The sequence below is a fragment of the Chionomys nivalis genome, chromosome 4, assembly GCF_950005125.1.
Source record: "Chionomys nivalis chromosome 4, mChiNiv1.1, whole genome shotgun sequence".
Lineage (NCBI taxonomy): Eukaryota > Metazoa > Chordata > Mammalia > Rodentia > Cricetidae > Chionomys > Chionomys nivalis.
Genome location: NC_080089.1, coordinates 59,392,473 through 59,411,540, shown reverse-complemented (window position 1 = coordinate 59,411,540; position 19,068 = coordinate 59,392,473). Strand labels below are relative to the sequence as shown.

Sequence of the window (19,068 nt, the reverse complement as noted above, 5' to 3'; positions counted from 1 at the left end):
CCAATTTTCTATTTTCCTTTCCTATGGGGATTCATGTATGTCTCTCTTAGGGTTCTCCTTCTTATGTAGCTTCTGGGTTTGTTGACTATAGGCTGGTTATCCTTTGCTTTATGTCTAATGAGTAAGTATATATAATGTTTGTCTTTCTGGGTCTGGGCTACCTCACTCAGGATGTGTTTATACTAGTTCCATCTATTTGCCTGAAAATTTCAAGATGTCATTTTTTTTTTATCGCTGAGTAGTACTCCACTATGTAAATGTAACACATTTTCTTTATCCATTCTTCAGCTGAGGGGCATTTAGGTTGTTTGTAGGTTCTGGCTATTACAAATAACACTGCTATAAACACAGTTGAACAAATGTTCTTGTGGTATAAGTGTGAATCCGTTGGGTATATGCCCAAGAGTGGTATTGCTGGGTCTTGAGGTAGATTGATTCCCAATTTTCTCAGAAACCACCATACTGAATTCCAAAATGGCTGTATGGGTTTGTGTTCCCACCAGCAATGCTGAAGTGTTCCCCATACTCCACATCCTCTCTAATATAAGCTATCATTGGTGTTTTTGATTTTAGTCTGACTGGTGTAAGATGGTGTCTCAGAGTCATTTTGATTTGCATTTACCTTATAGCTAAGGATGTTGAACAATTCCATAAGTGTCTTTCAGCAATTTGAGATTCTTCTGTAGAGAATTCTCTGTTTAGATCTGCACCCCATTTTTAAATTGGATTATTTGGTATTTTGATGTCTAGTTTTGTTTGTTTGTTTGGTTGGTTTCGTTTGGTTTGGTTTTGGTTTTTTGAGACAGGGTTTCTCTGTAGCTTTGGAGCCTGTCCTGGAGCTAGCTCTTATTGACCAGGCTGGCCTCGAACTTACAAAGATCCACCTGCCTCTGCCTCCCGAGTGCTGGGATTAAAGGCATGTGCCACCAATGCCTGTCTGATGTCTAGTTTCTTGAGTTCTTTATATATTTTAGAGATCAGTCCTCTGTCTGATGTGGGGTTGGTAAAGTCTTTCCCCATTCATTTGGCTGCCATTTTGTCTTATTCACTGTGTCCTTTGCTTTATAGAAGCTTCTTAGTGCCAGGAGGTCCCATTTATTAATTGTTGCTCTCAGTGTCTGTGCTACTGGTTTATATTTAGGAAGTGATCTCTTGTGCCCATGCATTCAAGGCTGATTTCCACTTTCTCTTCTATAAGGTTCAGTGTGGCTGGCTTTATGTTGAGGTGTTTGATCCATTTGGACTTGAGTTTTGTGAATGGAAACAGATATGGATCTATTTGGTTTCTTCTACATGTTGATATACAGTTATGCCAGCACCATTTGTTGAAGATGCTTTCTTTTTTTTCCAGTTGTATAATTTTAGATTCTTTGTCAAAAATCAGATGCACATAGGTGTATGGATTAATATCAGTGTCTTTGATTTGATTCCATTGGTCTACCTGTCTGTTTTTATGCCAATACCAAGCTGTTTTCATTGCTGCAGCTCTAGAATAGAGCTTGATGTCAGGGATGGTGATGACTACAAAAGTTCCTTTATTGTACAGGATTGTTTTGACTATCCTGGGTTTTTTGTTTTTCCATGTGAAGTTGAGTATTGCTTTCGAGGTTTATGAAGAATTGTGTTAGGATTTTAATGGGGATTACATTGAATCTGTAGATTGCTTTCGGTAAAATTGTCATTTTTATTATGCTGATCCTACCTATCCAAGAACATGGGAGATCTTTCCATTTTCTGATGTCTTCTTCAGTATATTTCTTCAAAGAAGTAAAAGTTCTTGTCATACAGGTCTTTCACTTCTTTGCTTAGTGTTACCACAAGATATTTTATGTTATTTGTGGCTATTGTGAAGGATGATGTTTCTCTGATTTCTTTGTCAGCCCTTTGATCATTTGTGTATAGGAGGACTACTGATTTTTTTTTAGTTGATCTTGTATCCTGCCACATTACTGAAGGTGTTTATCAGCTGTAGGAGTTCCCTGGTAGAGTTTTTGTGGTCACTTATGTATACTATCATATCATCTGCAAATAGTGAAAGTTTGACTTCTTCCTTTCTGTTTTCTATCCCCTTGATCTCCGTTTGTTGTCTTATTGCTCTAACTAGAACTTTGAGTATTATATTGAATAGATATACAGAGAGTAGACAGCTTTGTCTTGTTCCTGATTTTAGTGGAATTACTTTGAGTTTCTCTCCACTTAATTTGATGTTGACTGTCAGCTTGCTGTATATTGCTTTTATTATGTTTAGATATGTTCCTTGTATCCCTGATCTCTCCAAGACCTTTGTCACGAAGGGGTGTTGGATTTTGTTGAAGGCTTTTTCATCATCTAATGAGATGATCATATTTTTTTTCTTTGCTTATTTATATGGTGGATTACATTGACAGATTTCATATGTTGATCTATCCCTGCATCTCTGGAATGAAGCTGACTTGATCATACTGAATGATTTTTTTTTATGTGTCCTTGGATTTGGTTTGCCAGTATTTTATTGAGAATTTTTGCATCAATGTTCATGAGTAAGATTGGTCTGTAATTCTCTTTTTTAGTTGAATATTTGTGTGGTTTGGGTATCAGGGTAACTGTAGCCTCATAAAAAGAGTTTGGCAGTGTTCCTTCTGTTTCTATTGTGTGGAACAATCGAGGAGTATAGGTATTAGCTGTTCTTTGAAGTTCTGGTAGAATTCTGCGCTGAAACCATCTGGCCTTGGGCATTTATTTATCTATCTATCTATTTATTTATTTATTTATTTATTTGAGACTTTTAATGACTGCTTCTATTTCCTTAGGGGTTATAGGTCTATTTAAATTGTTCATCTGGTCCTGATTTAATTTTGGTATGTGGTATCTATCCAGAAAATTGTCCATTTCTTTTACATTTTTCCAATTTTGTTGAGTATAGGTTTTCATAGTATGACCTAATGATTCTCTGGATTTCCTCAGTGTTTGTTGTTATACCCCCCTTTCATTTCTGATTTTGTTAATTTGGATATTCTTTCTCTGCATTTTTCTTAGTTTGGATAAGGGTTTGTCTATCTTGTTGATTTTCTCCAAGAACCAGCTTTTTGTTTCATTGATTCTTTGTATTGTTTTCTTTGTTTCTATTTTATTGATTTCAGCTCTCAATTTATTTCCTCTCATCTACTTTTCCTGGGTGAGTCTACTTCTTTTTGTTCTAGAGATTTCAGGTGTACTGTTAATTCACCAGTGTGAGATTTCTCCACTTTCTTTATGTAGGGATTTAGTGCTATGAACTTTCCTCTTAGCGCTGATTTCATTGTGTTCCATAGGTTTGTATATGTTGTGAATTCATTTTTATTGAATTCTAGGAAGTCTTTAATTTCTTTCTTTATTTCTTCCTTGACACAAGGGTGATTCAATTGAACACTGTTAAATTTTCATGAGTTTGGAGGCTTTCTGTAATTTTGGTTGTTGAATTCTAACTTTAAGCCATGGTGGTCCAATAAGATATAGGGGATTATTCCAATTTTTGTTTTGTATCTGTTGAGATTTGCTCTGTTACCGAGTATGTGGTCAATTTTAGAGAAGGCTTCATGAGGTTCTGAGAAGAAGGTATATTCTTTTGTGCTTGGGTGAAATATTCTATAGATATCTGTTAAGTCTATCTGAGTCCTGACATCTGTTAGTTCTCTTATATCTCTGTTAAGTTTTTGTCTGGCAGACCTGTCCATTGGTGAGAGTGGGGTATTAAAGTCTCCTGCTATTAGTATGTGGGGTTTGATGTGTGATTTAAGCTAGATTTCCCTCCCTCCCTCCCTCCCTCCCAACAGGCATGAGGTTCCTTTCTGGGGTAATGTTTTAGTGTGTTTCCCTTCTTTGGGGCTGGCTGGTATGGGGTTATCTGTTGCTTTTATTTTCATGGGTGCAGCTAACTTCCTTGGGTTAGGCTGGGTTTGTGGATAGTCCAGGACCACCTGCCCAGGGGCATCACTGCCCATGGTGTGCTGGATTCTTCCTCATCAGCCATCAATCAAAAAGTCAAAGCCCCACTGACTTGCCTATAGGGCTGTCTGGTGCAGGCATTTTCTCAGTAGAGGTTCCCTCTTCCCAGATGAACCTAACCAGCAGTCTGTGTAACCAGGGAGGTGACCTTGAATTCCTACCTTTGGAGTGGTGAGATCGTAGGCATGTACCACTATGTCCTACTTATGCTATGCTAGAGCTCAAACCCCGGGTCTCATGCTTGCTAGGCAAGAATTCTACCAAATGATCATATCCCCAGTCTCCGTGTAGCTTTTAAGTTCAAGAAAAAACAGCAAAGTTAAAAATTATATGCTCACCAAAATTGCAAATTCATAGACTATAACTACAACAATAAAAAAACATGGTATGGTGTAAAAGTAGAAATTTTATTTACAGTGGTGAGACCTTTACAAAGTCCTTTCCAGACTGTCCAATGCAGAAGGGCTAAGAGTTTTCTACAACTGTAAGACATACTTGAGAACAGACAGAAAGTAAATTGGTGGTTGCCAGGCTCTGGAGGAAGGAGGGACATGAAGAGCTAACAGGCATGAGGTTCCTTTCTGGGGTAATGGAAATGTTTTGAATTTTTTTTTTTATGGCGATTGGCTCTACAATCTTATGAGTATACTCACCCTACTTTGGTCGAAACAGTTAATTTTATGTTAAGTTTATCTCCATAAAAATAGGTGGAAGAGCGAGGATTGACTCTACAGAGCTGAGGTCACCCATACCTCATCTTTGTTCTTTCTTTTTTTATAGTAAAGGGCAATCGCAAGTGTGAATTGAACTGCCAAGCAACCGGCTACCGTTTCTATGTGCGACAAGCTGAGAAGGTCATTGATGGCACCCCCTGTGATCAGAATGGTACAGCCATCTGTGTCTCGGGACAGTGCAAGGTAAGGACCAGTGGGCTTGGGAGTCTGTGGTGTGGGTATTTAACCTGTAGCTGATGGTTTCGCAGGGCTGAGGTGAGCCAGCTTGTCGGCTCAGAGCGTTTGATCTTTGAGAGTAGCGCCGTGTCATGCTAGCTTTTCAATCATTAACCGATTTATTTGCACACTGCATACTTCATAGGGGCCTTGACACTTGACACTTCTTTCCTGGTGATGTCTGGTGCTCCTTCTCCACCTATGAAGTCGGGGTGGTAGAAAGGGCATGGCTGTCTTAGTTGGAAAGGATGTTGCCAGTGTATGAGTAGCATTTTAAAAGAATGGTGTATTTTATCCTGTCTCCACCATTTGAGGCAAGCTTCCAGAGGAAAGGTGTTGAGCGCCTTTTATAGCAGAAGGCAGACTTGAAACAAGAAGTTTCCCACCTCCTCAGGCTTCTGAAATCTACTCTACGAACTCCCCACCACACATTCCGTGGGGCAGATTTAGCTAAATACACGTATCTTAATAAGAGAGTACAGACTTCATAACTGCATGTGTCTCTGCATGGCCCTCTGCCCTCCTTTCGTCTACCAGTGGACCTCTGAAGCTAAAGCCTAATTGTTGTCCATGCAAAACGGGCTGCAATGCTTTTTCAGTTAGTGCACCAAAGGTGGCCGGATTGGCTTTCATCTAAGGAGAAACCCTTTGGCTATAATGTTTTTTGAATGTAAATTTCTGTGTGTTTAATACTAAAGCGAATAAAGTATAATTTATATATCTCTATGTACAACCTCCTCCCTCATTGCCTTCCAAAACAAAACCATAACCAACCTTTCAGTGTATGTATTCGTGTGTGTGAATGCAGATGCATGCCTCTTCCACAGCACCTGCGTGGAAGGGAGGACAACTCGGTGTCAGTCTTTATCTTCTACCTTGTTTGGAGATAGGGTTCCGTGTTCTGCTGGTATTCCATCCAGTCTCTCTGATCCAAGCTTCCTGGGATTCTCCTGCCTCCACCTCCCATCTCACTGTAGGATTACTGTACTCCCACATTTGGCTTTTTGCGGACAGTGAGAATCCAAATTCAGACCCCTTGCTTGCATAGCAAGTGATTTACCCACTGAACCATCTCTCCAATGCCCATCCTCAGTGGCTTAGAAACTTCTCTTTTAGAAGAGCAACTTGTTGGTATGAATTCTGTCAAGTTTAGCCTCAGTGTCCCATGGTCACAAAGATTCTTGCAGTCTCAATTTCCCGAATTATATTACAATGTTAATCTTCAGAGAAGATGCATCCTATGGTGCTGTTTCCATGAGAAAGTTTCAAATAAAATGTAAAAGCATTTACTAAATGCAGCGTTGGTCGTATCAGATGGAGAATGAAGGAAGTTGAGAACGACAGAGACGGAGGCTCTCCTTGATTTCCCATGTGAATGAAATGTTTTTGGAGGAGCCAAACCTGTAATGGGTCTTTCTTTGGTCTGCCAGCTCCTGAATAATGACACAGAGACTTTTTATTAATTCCAAATCTTGGCCTTAGGTTAGGCTTATTCCCAGCTAACTCTCAAAACTTAAATTAACCTGTTTATGTTAATCTGTATTCTGCCATGTAGCTCGTTCCCTCTCCTCAGTACCATATCTCCAACTTCCTCCATGTGTGGCTGGTGAATCTGGCACCTAGATTCTTTCCCAGATATTCTCTCTCTCCCTGGAAATCCCGCCTATCCTCTCTTGCCGAGCTATTGGTCATTCAGCTCTTCATTAAACCAATCAGAAGGTGCCTTAGGCAGGTGAGGTTAAACAGACACACCTTCATGCAGTGTACAAAAAGATTTTTCTGACACAAACATCCCAGGAGTCGGTGCTCTGTGAAGAACAGACTACTTCAGCATCCCAACAGGGCAAGTGTTTGCACTGCTGCAAGCCAGCAAAGAACCCTCTGGTGCGCCATGTGCTGAGTCCTGTACTATATGCTTTGTATTTGTGTGTGTGTTCACGCGTGTGTGCATGTGTGCATGTGTGTGTGTGTGTTACATGCATGTAGATGCTGGAGGTTGACAAGCCTACCTTTCTCAGTTGCTCTCTGCCTTCATTTCTGAGACAAGATCTTTCCCTTAACCAGGAACTCACTGTTTGAAGGCTAAGCTAGCTGGCTAGTGGTGGTTCCAGTTGTCCTCCTGTCCCTGCCTCCCCAGCCCTGGGGCTAATAGGCACGCACCCATTTCCCTGTTCATTTGCTCTAAATCGTCCCTTCTCTTTTGCTTACCAGCTTTGGCTAGTGGATTCTGCTACAAACACACACACACACACACACACACACACACACGCACGCACGCACATTTTTCCCCCTGTGAGTATGTGTATTGGTATGCATTTAGAGGCTAGAGGGCAACTTGGAAGAATAGTTCCCTCCTTCTGCCATGTGACTTCCGGAGGATGGAACTCAGATCCAAATGCTTCTTTTTTTTTTTTTTTTTTTTTTTTTTTTTTTGGTTTTTCGAGACAGGGTTTCTCTGTGGCTTTGGAGCCTGTCCTGGAACTAGCTCTTGTAAACCAGGCTGGTCTCGAACTCACAGAGATCCGCCTGCCTCTGCCTCCCAAGTGCTGGGATTAAAGGCGTGCGCCACCACCGCCCGGCCAGCAAATGCTTCTAACGGAACCGTGTGCTGGTGACATTACAAGGCCATCATGCTATGTCAACAGTGCCTGGGTGCCTCAACCAGAAAGACAATTATATATGGTGAGTGTGTGTGTGTGTGTGTGTTATATGTGATCATATTGATTTTATCTTCAGTGCTTAATTTAAAAAAATTATTCAATAAATTTTCTTCAATATATGAAAGAATAAGCAAACTGAGAAGTTGTCGGTAAACCTCTCCTTAAAAGAACCAAGAATACTATTAATAGAGGATCATAATTGCAGCCCTTGCTCCGCTTTCGGGACCTCCTAAAATCTGCATGTTGTGAGCGGACCTGGCTGCAGGCTGATCCCGCAGGCTAGCAGGTGCCTCCTTCCTTCCTCGCTGCTCCTGTAGTGAGCACCCTCCTCAAGCTTCCTAACACAGTCTAAGGGGCTGGCCTACCCTGAGAAAGGAAGAACTTTCCTTGGTCAAGAGTACAAGAGTAGCTGTGCTCCCCTGCTAGAATCTTCAAATAAGCTCGAAAAGTCCTTGTGTGAAGCAGTGTATGGAAGCCTAGCTTCCAGGACTCCAGCAAACGAGGCATTGCCTGTGGCAATCTGCCTTCAAACTGAAACTGAGCATAAACCTGGTGAATTTCCCAGGTTGTATAGTTCTTTTCTGTTAGGTATCCTATCTCTCATTTTTAGCCACTCAGACAACTCCCTAACATGTTAAGTCTGTCTTGATTTCTTGATTAATATATGCTTGATTCTAATTATGTGTGTGCATGCACACACACATGCACACTAGAACATTATAGGGGTCTCTTGGGTTTTGTCTTCTTGCAGTGAAGAATTCATTCTAGAGACATAGACAGAACAGAAGTTCACTGAACAAAGCAAACACTTCAAGGAGAATCTGAGAAACAACCCAATGAGTTCTGTGTTGTGAATGTTAAAGAATTTTTTATGGGTATTTATGTTGCAGGTTGTGTATTTACACCCTAAGATGACCCTTTGCCTTCCCAGATCATGATGGACAGGATTTCCCTTTTAGGGGATTTCCTCTCATAGGGAAACACACCAATGTAGTGCGCAGGGGAGTACAATGATAGTGCAAACAATGCTTCATTGAAATCCAAGTCTTTTGAGGGTACAGACCCTTCTGGGGTACATGTGTGTGGGAAGATGCTCCGGTGGCTTAGTCACTGTTTCGACAGGAGCATTGAGTCTGCAGCTTAAATGATTTCTAACCACAAGGAGGCCCCGCTGCCTCACGTGAGACACGGCTGCCTTCTTCTTCAGGTATCTAACTCTTTGCCTACCAGGTGTCATATAAAATTCTATATTATCCTCAGTACTACACATAATCATCCATCCACAGCTAGCGGATCCCTGCCACACACTGGGGCTAGGCATTGGCACTAAAACAATGGAAAGACTAACATGGTTCCTACCATACTAGGCTTGAAGCCCAGAGGAAAAAGATAATAAAAAGCCTGTTGAGTGGCAAAAAAATTACAAAGTTGGAGGAGTTCTTGGCAGTTACCAGGGTCCTGAAAATGCGAATAATTGTGGAAAGTCTCATTAAGTGGACTGTCACAGGGAGGTGTCTGAGGAGCACAGGGTCCAGGTGACAAGAGGAGGCAGTATCGTTGACCTCCAGCTGCTGGAATAGGAAGACCTGACTCACATGAGGTGCGCAGGGGCTGGCAGATGTCGGGGTGCCAGGTTTGTACTTACTGGTTTGTACTTACTTCTGCTCTCTGCCCATAGTTAATCTGGTCTCTTGATGGGGCTATCCTTAGCTAAGGAGGCCCTTACATCTTCCTGAACCTGTGCTGGATTTAGCAATGGAAATCTCCACTAAGTCATTGTCTAAGTCTCAACAGACTCCCCTGGAAACAGGATGATATAATGAGTCAGGAATAGAATATGAGACCATCCTGGATGTCCAATATAAAAACGGGTCTGTGGGTAAGATTGCGGACAGGATGCCCAGAGCTTCCCGTGTGGTCCTAATGGCCCCTCCTTGGCTAGAGTGCACGAGGAAGAGCAAGGTTCATGGCCCTTCCCGTGGTTTTCTGAAGAGGTGGGGATCTTGCAGGGCTTTATCTAAATTGGCAGGGGTTGTACCTGTCACTTAGTACTAGGAAGAGGGGAAACATCCACTGAGGCCCTGCCCCTACACCAAGCACAGGCTGGCACTGTAGCTACCATCTGTCTTGGTACTGGGGCTACCATCTGTCCCAGCACTGAGGCTACTATCTGTCCTGGTACAGGAGCAGAACCACTATACAATGCTCATTTGACACCATCACACCTGTAGGTACTGTCCCCAAGCCATGTCATAAAGCATCAGGGGTTCAGAGACCTATGCAGGTCTGGATAGCCCATGAAGCCTATTTGGACTAAGGGGCTAATGGGCATTATGAAAGGGTTGGTTTCCACTTTCAGCTGTAGTCCGGATTGAACGGGAATCAGAGCAGGGACTCAAGGCAGGAGTTTGCAGACAGCAACAGAGGGTGAGGCCGTAGAGGGCTGCTGCTTACTGGCTTGTTCCCCAGAGTGTGCTCAGTTTGCTTTCTTATGTACACCAGGACCATCTGCCCATGGGTGGCACTGTTCACATTGGACTGGACCCTCCCACATCAATCATTAATCAAGAAAATGCCCAACAGGTTTGCCCATAAACAGGCCCATGTGGTTGAAGCAATTTCTCGCTTGGGGTTGTTCTTTCTAGATGACTCTAACTTGTGTGAGGTTGGCAAACACTAGCCGGCCCAGGCGAAGTAACTCACTTCCTTTGGGTCCCTGTACATGTCCTTGCAGAAGCAACCTGTGTCAGCTACTGGTAACTTGTAGGATTGCACTCTTATTGCTATGGGCATAGTGTTCTTAGGACAGTGATGACCAAAGTGGGGCCTGGCTTGGATATCTTGGTGAAGATGTGAAGGGGACATATGTCATCTCAACACCATCTTTAGGCATCCCCTATAAATTTCTGCCAAAGTTTGAGTGAATCAAGTATCACTTTACCACCACAAATTTAGTGGGAAACCTCTGGAAAGACAGGCTGGGGTACTGCACACCTCGCTAGACGTCAACATTAGAGGACAAACGTATAGGACACTATTTTTCATTTTGCTCTTTTTTTATACAGGGTCTTGTCATTCCAGACTGGCCTTGAACTCTCTAAGTAGTTAAGGATGACCTTGACTTCTGCTCCTCCCGACTCCACCTCCCCAGTCCTGGCATTACAGACATGCACCCCCACGCTGTCTTGTGTGGTGCTGGATGGCTAACCTAGGACTTCATGCTTTTATAACCATATTTTGTGGTTTTGGTAGTCAGACATTTATCTAATTTAAGCATCAAAAATATTATCCTTCTCCATCCTGCAAGAAGAAAGAACCAGTGTTTGATAGCATCTTCATGAAGACAGGTTTTTATGCATCTACTTGACAATTGGTGTTTTATTGTTTTTTTCTTTCAAAAGTTCTTGCATTTATTTATTTACTGTGTGTTTATGTGTCTCTGTGTATGCATGCATGTGCCATAGCTCGCACACATGGAAACTGTGAACAACCTGCAGGAGTTAGTTCTCCCCTTTCATCAGGTAGGTCCTGGGGAATGAACTCAGGTCGTCAGACTTGGTGGCAAGCGCCTTTCCCCCCTGAGGCATCTCTCCAACTCTCATGCGTTATTATTTTTCCTTCCACTGGATACATGCTGCAATACTACCTCACACCGTGCTTTTCTTCCTTACCTCGTGTTGGGGGAGCTTTTCGTCTAAGCATCTAAAGCACACCTCCCTTCATTTTACACTCGTGCGGTATCGGATGGTGTAAGGAAAGCATGGTACGTCACACGAAGTCTTCAACCGTTAGCAGCAATGCCATAACAAATGCACGTGTTTGGGTTCCTTTACACATTTACAAGCAGTGATAAACCCTCGGAAGCAACATAAGAGTGTCTACTTATCCTGGGCTGGAGGGATGGCTTGGCCGTTAAGAGCTCTTGCTCCAGAGCTTGGTAGCCAGTATGCATATTATATGACTCGTCCCTGCCTAGAACTCCAACCCCTTCTAGTCTCTGTGCACACCCACACTTGTGTCACATGTGTGTGCGTGCACATGTGTGAACACATACACACACAAAATAAATCTTTTAAAAAATGATGTGTATGTGTGGATTTGCAATGTTAATAGTTGCTGCATGACAAATAGCTCCCTAGTGTGATTGGCAGGGACGTCACTCCTACCACCAACAAATGAGGCCATTTTTCATAGCCAATTGGACTTTTGCCACTCTGATACTTGAATAATGGTACCTCTAGTCAATTTTATTTCTCAGTGGGATAGTATGTCTCCACACCTTTAAGGAACTAATGTGAGTGAGGTACCTGGGATATGAAGCTCGAGGAGGCATTGACTGATTGGCAAGACTTAATGTGTGCCCCAGCATCCTGACTTGCCTGAACCCTCCTGACCCAGACATTAGTGTTTACATTCCTCTAGATGTCCTCTTGCATCCTCTGCTTGTTCCTTTATTCAGCTATGGACCGTTTCCTTCAGCAGTAGGGATGTTTCATACACCAGACATTTCTTTTTTTATGTTTTACATTGCAAGAATACTTTTAGGGGTGGGGCTAGATAGCTTATTGACCTGGTCCTTTGCTGATGGGATTTTTTTTTTCTTTTCATGCAGAAGTTTTAAATTTTGAACATGGGGAATTTATCCGTTTTTTTAAAAGAATTTATTATGTATACAATATTCTGTCTGCATGTATGCCTACAGACCAGAAGAGGTCACCAGACCTCATTACAGATGGTTGTGAGCCACCATGTGGTTTCTGGGAATTGAACTCAAGACCTTTGGAAGAGCAGGCAATGCTTTTAACCGCTGAGCCATCTCTCCAGCCCAATTTATCAGGTTTTTATAATTAAGGTTTTTATGTCATAGGTCTTCTACACTGTGAAGTTATAAAGAATTCTCAAGCTGGGTATGTTGGTACACGTTTCTAATTTTAGCCCTCAGGACTCAGGCAGGGGGATCGGGAGACTAAGGCCAGCCTGGATATGTAGTGAGACTCCCTCTGCTGTGTTTCTGATAGTGATGTATGGTTCTATGCGTTTACATTCTTACATTTTTATGAATCCAATTGGAATGTATCTTACGTGTCTCATGAGGTGTGGATTTTATTTTGCTGTTTTTCAGGTGGCCGCTCAGTTACACTTACTGTTGTTGATGGTCTCTGAGATTTTTGTCACTGTAGGTACATAAATGTTTTGGACTTTCTATGCTACTCTGTTAGACTGTTCGTTTATTCAGACACATATACTATATGTTTTGAAAGAGAAATAAAACACACAGGCATGTTATGGTTAGGAAAGACAGACTGCTCTCCTCTGCCACTGGTCTTCTGTAAATTTTGAAATCCTCCTGTCTCAGCCTCCTGAGTGCTCAGAATATAGGTGCACCAACCTGGCTGCAAACCTTTTTGTTTATATTGTATTTTTTACTTGATTTTGGGAAATGATTTTCCCAAGGCTTTTAGGGCGATGATGGCAAGAATTGCAACAATTCCAGATGGCAAAAGGAGAGCAGGCTAGAGCAAAGGTCAATGGGAAGTTGGGACTGTATATGATTCTTGATTTCAGAACGAACTAGATTTGTAGGGTGGGGAATCACTGTTCCCCTGGACGGCATGGCTCTGCTCTTGAAGTCCTTTCCTGCCTTTCAGTAAACAGCAGGATCTTCTTATGTTTTATTCCATTTGATGGATCACATTTTTACAAAGACTTGTATGTTTTTTATTGTATGTGTATGGGCGTTTTCCCTACATGTATATCTGCATCATGTGCATGTCTGGTACCTTGGGAGCCAGAAGAGAGCATCGATCCCTGGGACTGGTTGTGGGGTGCTGGGAACTGACCCGGGCCCTCTGGGAGAGTTCTAGGAACTCCTAACTGCTGAGTTATCTCTCTGGTTCCAGTATCACTTCAGTTTTTAGGCGCATCAACCTGTCTTCTGATGACTCGGAAAGTCCTCCCCTCCTACTTTCCCTTCTACACTTCCTGGTGAAATGCAAGGCATGACCTGGGCATCTTCTCCTCACATCCTAAGTGGAGGGCCCGAGGAAGAGGTTGTTGCCCTGACCCCACAACAAGAAAGGGAGATCAGTGATGGCCAGCGGCTCTGTTAAAGAACTGAAGGCGGCATGTGTCCATCCAAGCATCTGGTTTCCTGTTACAGACTTGTGTTCCCATAACAAATCCTCCTGTCTCTGTGTCTCCTGTGTGAGCTGTGAGAAACCATTCATGGGTGAAATAGCCAGGGAGAGGAGGGTGTGAGTGCCCATGCATGCTCACACATCTACACGTGCGAATGAAGGCCAGAGGGCATCCTCAGGAGTTGTTCTGTCCTCGAGGGTTGTTCCTCAGATGCTCTCCACCTTGTGTCTGAGACAGGATCTCTCAGTGGCATGCCTCACCATACAGGCTAGACTAGCTGAGCAGTGAGTCCCAGGGATCCATCCACCTCTCTCCATGTCACCAGTGCTGGAGGAACTACATGCACATGCCGCCACACTGAGGACCAGACGTGGGTCCTCATTCCTGCAAGGTGAGGCTCACTTTCAAACCCAAAGCATGCCCACCCTCATTGTGCTCCTAGTCAGTCTCTAGGAGTCTAATTTAAATACTTAATGTATGTACGATGTGGATCTTCAAATACATTATAAAAATAAAACACAGTGCCTGCTGGGTTAATGGCGCTTCACGTACCTTGATAGTAGGAAAGAATTTAATAAAAGCAAATATTTGATTCCCTCAGACTGCAACTGGGAACCTGTAATATTTTATCAGAAGCCCGTGTCTTACCGTGTGTTTCAGACTTTGTAGATAGGTCAGGTCATGTCGCACTTTGTCTAGGACATTGGGTGCTGAAGGCAATGTTTCCAGGGTTGGTACATAAAGCTTTCTAGAACTAGTTGATAGTGACGTCTAGTGGTCAATAGCAGGATTGCATGAGCTTTAGAGCAGCCCAGAGGAGTCTATCATAAATTACTGTTTTCATTGGGAGGTGGCAATAGACTAAACAGAACAGGATGAAATAAATGGAACTAGAGCTCTGCGGCTAAGAACTAGAAAAGCGAATTCTCCTTATGACAACACCAAGAGCGTTGAACAGCACCCAGCCACTTTATGCACAAAAAAACCTGTTGCCTGAACTTAATTCTAAATTGTGTTTGTTTGTTTAAAATCTGCCTTATGTTAGCACTTCCCCAAGAAGATATCAGTATAAACATATTATTCAAGTGCTTCGAATGGGTCCCACATGCCTTTGAGGATCAATCTGTAAACTTGGGCGGCTCACACCACTGCCTACAGTTTCTGGAGAATTAAAGGAAGCTGTTTGCCATGGGAAGGGCTGGGATTAGCATGGTGGTGGTGATGGTGGCAGTAATAGTGATGTCATGCCAGTGGTGGGGTGAGAATGTGGCCAGGTTCATCTGTGTGGCTAGCAGCGACCGTGGTGGCTCGGTATGGACATTGCCCTGGGTGTTGTGACTGGATTCTGGAACCTCAGGAACCGCTTTATGATATAAGGAGACATAAGGAATTGTGAGCCTCAGATAAAGGGAGCCATCTGCTTCTGAGTCTCTGGAGGAGAGAAGGCTACGGTGGGGAGCGGGAGGAATTTAGACAGAAGACTTGAGTAGCCGTGGAGAGTGTCCACCTGCCCTGAGAGGACAGCGTGACATTCAGGAGGGATTCCTCAGCTGCCCTTCCCAAGCTGGGTCTCCTCTGTTAAGTCACATGACTGCTCAGAGCCTCATTTTTCCCTTCTATAAAGAGGGGTTGGTTATAGTGCTGGCCCTACAAAGTTGTGAGGATTAAACCGGAAGATGCACGTGAGCCCCTTGGCATGTGAGCCAGTTGGCACCGTCTGACCCTTGGCACTCTGGCTTGTTCCAGAGGACAGTTCCTTTGACTCCTCGGCCCTCCAGGTATCAGCTCCCTTGGCTTAGACATTTTCTTCCTTTGTCTTTCTCACAGGTACCTTGTCGGGGCAGTGTCCCTGAGCCTGGCTGACATCCCCAGCCTCAGCCTCAGCTTCTGGGTTTCCCACCCTCATTAGTCTCTCTCTCTCTCTCTCTCTCTCTCTCTCTCTCTCTCTCTCTCTCTCTCTCTCTCGTGCTTGCACACAGATTTCACACACTTGAGCACCCTGCTAAGCAGTTTGAGGACAGAACACTGACCTTAAGATCAATGTTGACAGAACTGACTAATATGTAAAACCTGTTGATGGAATCTATTAATATGCAGAAGATACAGACGGCAGACAAAGGGAGGCTGATGTTAACCCTCTGGGGTTTTCCTTTCTTTTCTGTATACTTTTCCTATACTCTTTCTGTAGATGTGAAGTCTTTCAAAGTACAAAATTGGGTGGGAGAAAAGTGGAAGATTTTCTATCTTTCTCACTGAATTTGCAGTGTTTTTTTTAGTGGAGGAAGGTTGGACCAGAGCCCCGACTCCTGTCTTGTGTTCCTTCCCTCTTTCTTGTCTGACTTCCCTGGGTTCTCAGAAATACTGTTCAGAACAAGAAGGTGAACGGCAGCACTGTCCCTTCCGCCCCAGGGTCCCTCGACCCAGGCTGCCCCGCTGACGAGCTGGGTCTAAACTGTAAGAAACAGGAAAACATCTGAAACATTCGTTTATGTGCAAGGAGGACTCCTGGCATTGCTAGGCCATTAACTTGGGTTAGGAAACAGGCAATGCTGACTTTTGCTAGGAGGAAAATGCCGTTCAGTTCTCAAGGATGAAAACAACAACCGAACCTCCCCCCACCCTTGTCCCGTGTGTTCTCACTGTCGGGAGCCCCCTGCTGGCAGTTTTCAGAACTGCACCATCCAAATTTTGGGTTTGGTTTTTGTTTTTGTTTTTTTTCATCTTAAAGGCTTACAAGATGTACTTTCTTGAAAAGCAATTTAAAAAAAAAGCTATATTCAAAGCCAGGTTCTGCCCATTCACTCTGAAGCACGCACCACTTAGCTAGCACACTCTGTGTTGAAGGAGTAAGATTTCAAAATGTTCTAAGATGTATAAAAGATGTTCTTGCTTATTTGTGCATTTGGAGGAGAAGAATGTCTGAGGCAAATGCTAGCAGGAAAGATAGGTACTTCCTGTCAGCTTGGAATCTGACAATCCCACAATCACCCCAGCTCAAGGCTTTGATCTTTAGCCAGTACAAGAAAGCACTAACACGCAGGGATGCAGCACACTGGAGAGAAGGCTTGTCTGGTGTGCAGGAAGCATTTCCAACGCTGTGTAGCTCTGGGCACAGTACTGGGCACCTGTGAACCCAGCACTACGGAGGCGGAGCCCTCCTGAAACAGAGTGTGTTCAAGGCCAACCGGGGCTACATGAATGAGACCCTGCCTCATTGCCGTGACTAGCCAGCCAGGACAGAGTGGCGGACACCAGTGAGTGTCCAGGCTGAGTGTGACAGACTGACGGAACTGGGTAGACGAGTGAGAGGTGGGAGGGGATGTTTCTGCTAAGCACAGGCATGGACAAGATCAGCCCTGCATCCCTTTGCTGCCAAGATGCTACAAGTCAGGAGTTCTGAAGAATTCAACAGGAAATCTAACAAACCAGAGCAGAAATATAGCAGAGAGTCAGTGTGTCCATCCTCAGCAACCCAGTCCTCCCTCTGTCCTGGGCTCCACACTTAGAGATTCCCTTCTACACACTGGTACAGTGCTCCTCACCGCCTTGCATCAAATCCCAGTTCCTTATATTTATTCCCTCCTTGAACCTGCTCTTGACAAGAGGCCTTCCTTCCTGCCCTCCCTACTTTTTTCTTTAGACAAGATCTTACTATATGGCCCAGGCTGGCCTTGAACTCCTGATCCTCTTGCCCCTGCCTCTCAAGTGTTGGGTTCTAGGTGTGTACCTCCATGTCTGCTTATTATCTGCCATCCTCTATTGCCCCTTTTAGTTCTCCTGTCTGCCTCCCTGTGGATGCCCAGAAGCACCTTCACCTTGCAAGCGATCTTGTCCTGTTCATCCTTGATCTTCCCACTGTCTCTCACAGGGAGTCAGCACAGTCTTCACACAGAAGACATGTTTAAATGACGAGTCGAGCACAAGACCGCCCCAGGAAGCAGCAGGGCTCTCCTCCCTTCGTGTAATCTGTTCATTTTTTACCAGGTGCTCCTAGGTAGCCCCTACAACCATCTAGCACAGGTGTGCCACCCCTATATATGCCCAGAGCCCACATTTTGACCCCCATCAACTCCATTGGCAGGGGATCCTCTGTGCTAGGTCATCCTTCTGGTCAGTTCCAAATGGCAGTTGCAAGTAGGCAGCTGGGTGCCCAAGTCATGAGGTCAAAACATGGGTCAGGAACATCATTTTAGTCAAAGGCTCTTGTGGGATGATGTAGGATTCAGAGCTTAACTGTGACAGGCCTAGACTCCCAGTATTTTCTGTGTAATCAAAGCATTAAGCACAAATCCCCCACCCCCACCTCCCACCACCCGCTCAGTAACACTTATCTGTGCCTTACCCCATTGCGACAGCATGGAGAATAGCTCTACCCAGCTTACAACGGGAACCTGAAGGCTTTGGGTAGTTAAAACTGAACTTACACCTTTCATTACCCATCAAGCTCTCCAGAAGACAATAACCTCGACATCAGCGATGGGCTTGCTTGTTTCTCCGTTTTCACGAACAACACCAGTCAGCCGGGCCAGATATATAAACATCAGTCTAGATTCTTCCTTCTGTCCCATGGTGCATTAGTGATAAGACCTGGAAGGAATGTGCTCCTTAGCAGCTTTTTGGGTCCCTCCTCCTCTTTAAGTCTTCATCACCACTGTTTAGAGAAGCAGGTGGCTTTCCTGGGCCTTCCTGTCTCTGAGGTTGCTCTTCCTTATACACACTTGCCAGTTCCATCTTATGAAATATGAATATAAACACATTGCTGTCCTGCTGATAAACTTGCAGAAATTTCTCCACGGTGTTCAGTTCTCCCTTATTGTTCTGGGTTGTTCTATCCCGGTGAGCTTCCACCATCTTCACTGGCCTGCTTCTAGTCACCTCCTTCCATCTCTCAGTCCTTCCAGTATGTCTGCTCCTGCTTCCTTCTGAAAATCCCACCCTAAAGCTTACACACTAAAGATTCGTTAACTCTCATGAGTCCTGCCTCTGGTGGCTCCAGGGGAGATAAGTGAACATTATGGCATCACAGAGGACAAGCTTCCCATTCCCACTCTGCTGGCCTTAGTGAGTTCCTCATGTTCATTTCTGCCCAGTTTCCCAGATGTCTGCTGCGGGCCTTGGCATCTTGGGAAGACATGTGGTCCATCTAAAGGAGGAAGAGCTCCTTTTGTCTGGAGTACTTCCGGACAAATCAAGAAAGCATCTTTGGAACCTGTCTGCCAAAGAACATTTATCTTGTGCCTATCTCTAAACCCAGACGCTCTCAAGGGCATTTAATGCCAAGGTACCCTCAGCCAAGAGGAAGGAAACGATACTCATTGGTTGGCAAATAGTGGTGTCTACTGAAGCCTTCCCTCTCT

The 19,068-nt window shown here is 44.0% G+C and overlaps 1 protein-coding gene across 1 annotated transcript in view; it reads left to right on the top strand.

The window, feature by feature from the left end:
• Thsd4 (thrombospondin type 1 domain containing 4) overlaps positions 1-19,068 on the top strand; it is a 552,915-nt gene that overhangs the window by 254,186 nt on the left and 279,661 nt on the right. The window contains exon 6 of the mRNA XM_057768152.1: positions 4,744-4,880. Within this exon, the coding sequence (XP_057624135.1) occupies positions 4,744-4,880 (137 nt within the window). The remainder of the gene's footprint in view (positions 1-4,743; positions 4,881-19,068) is intronic.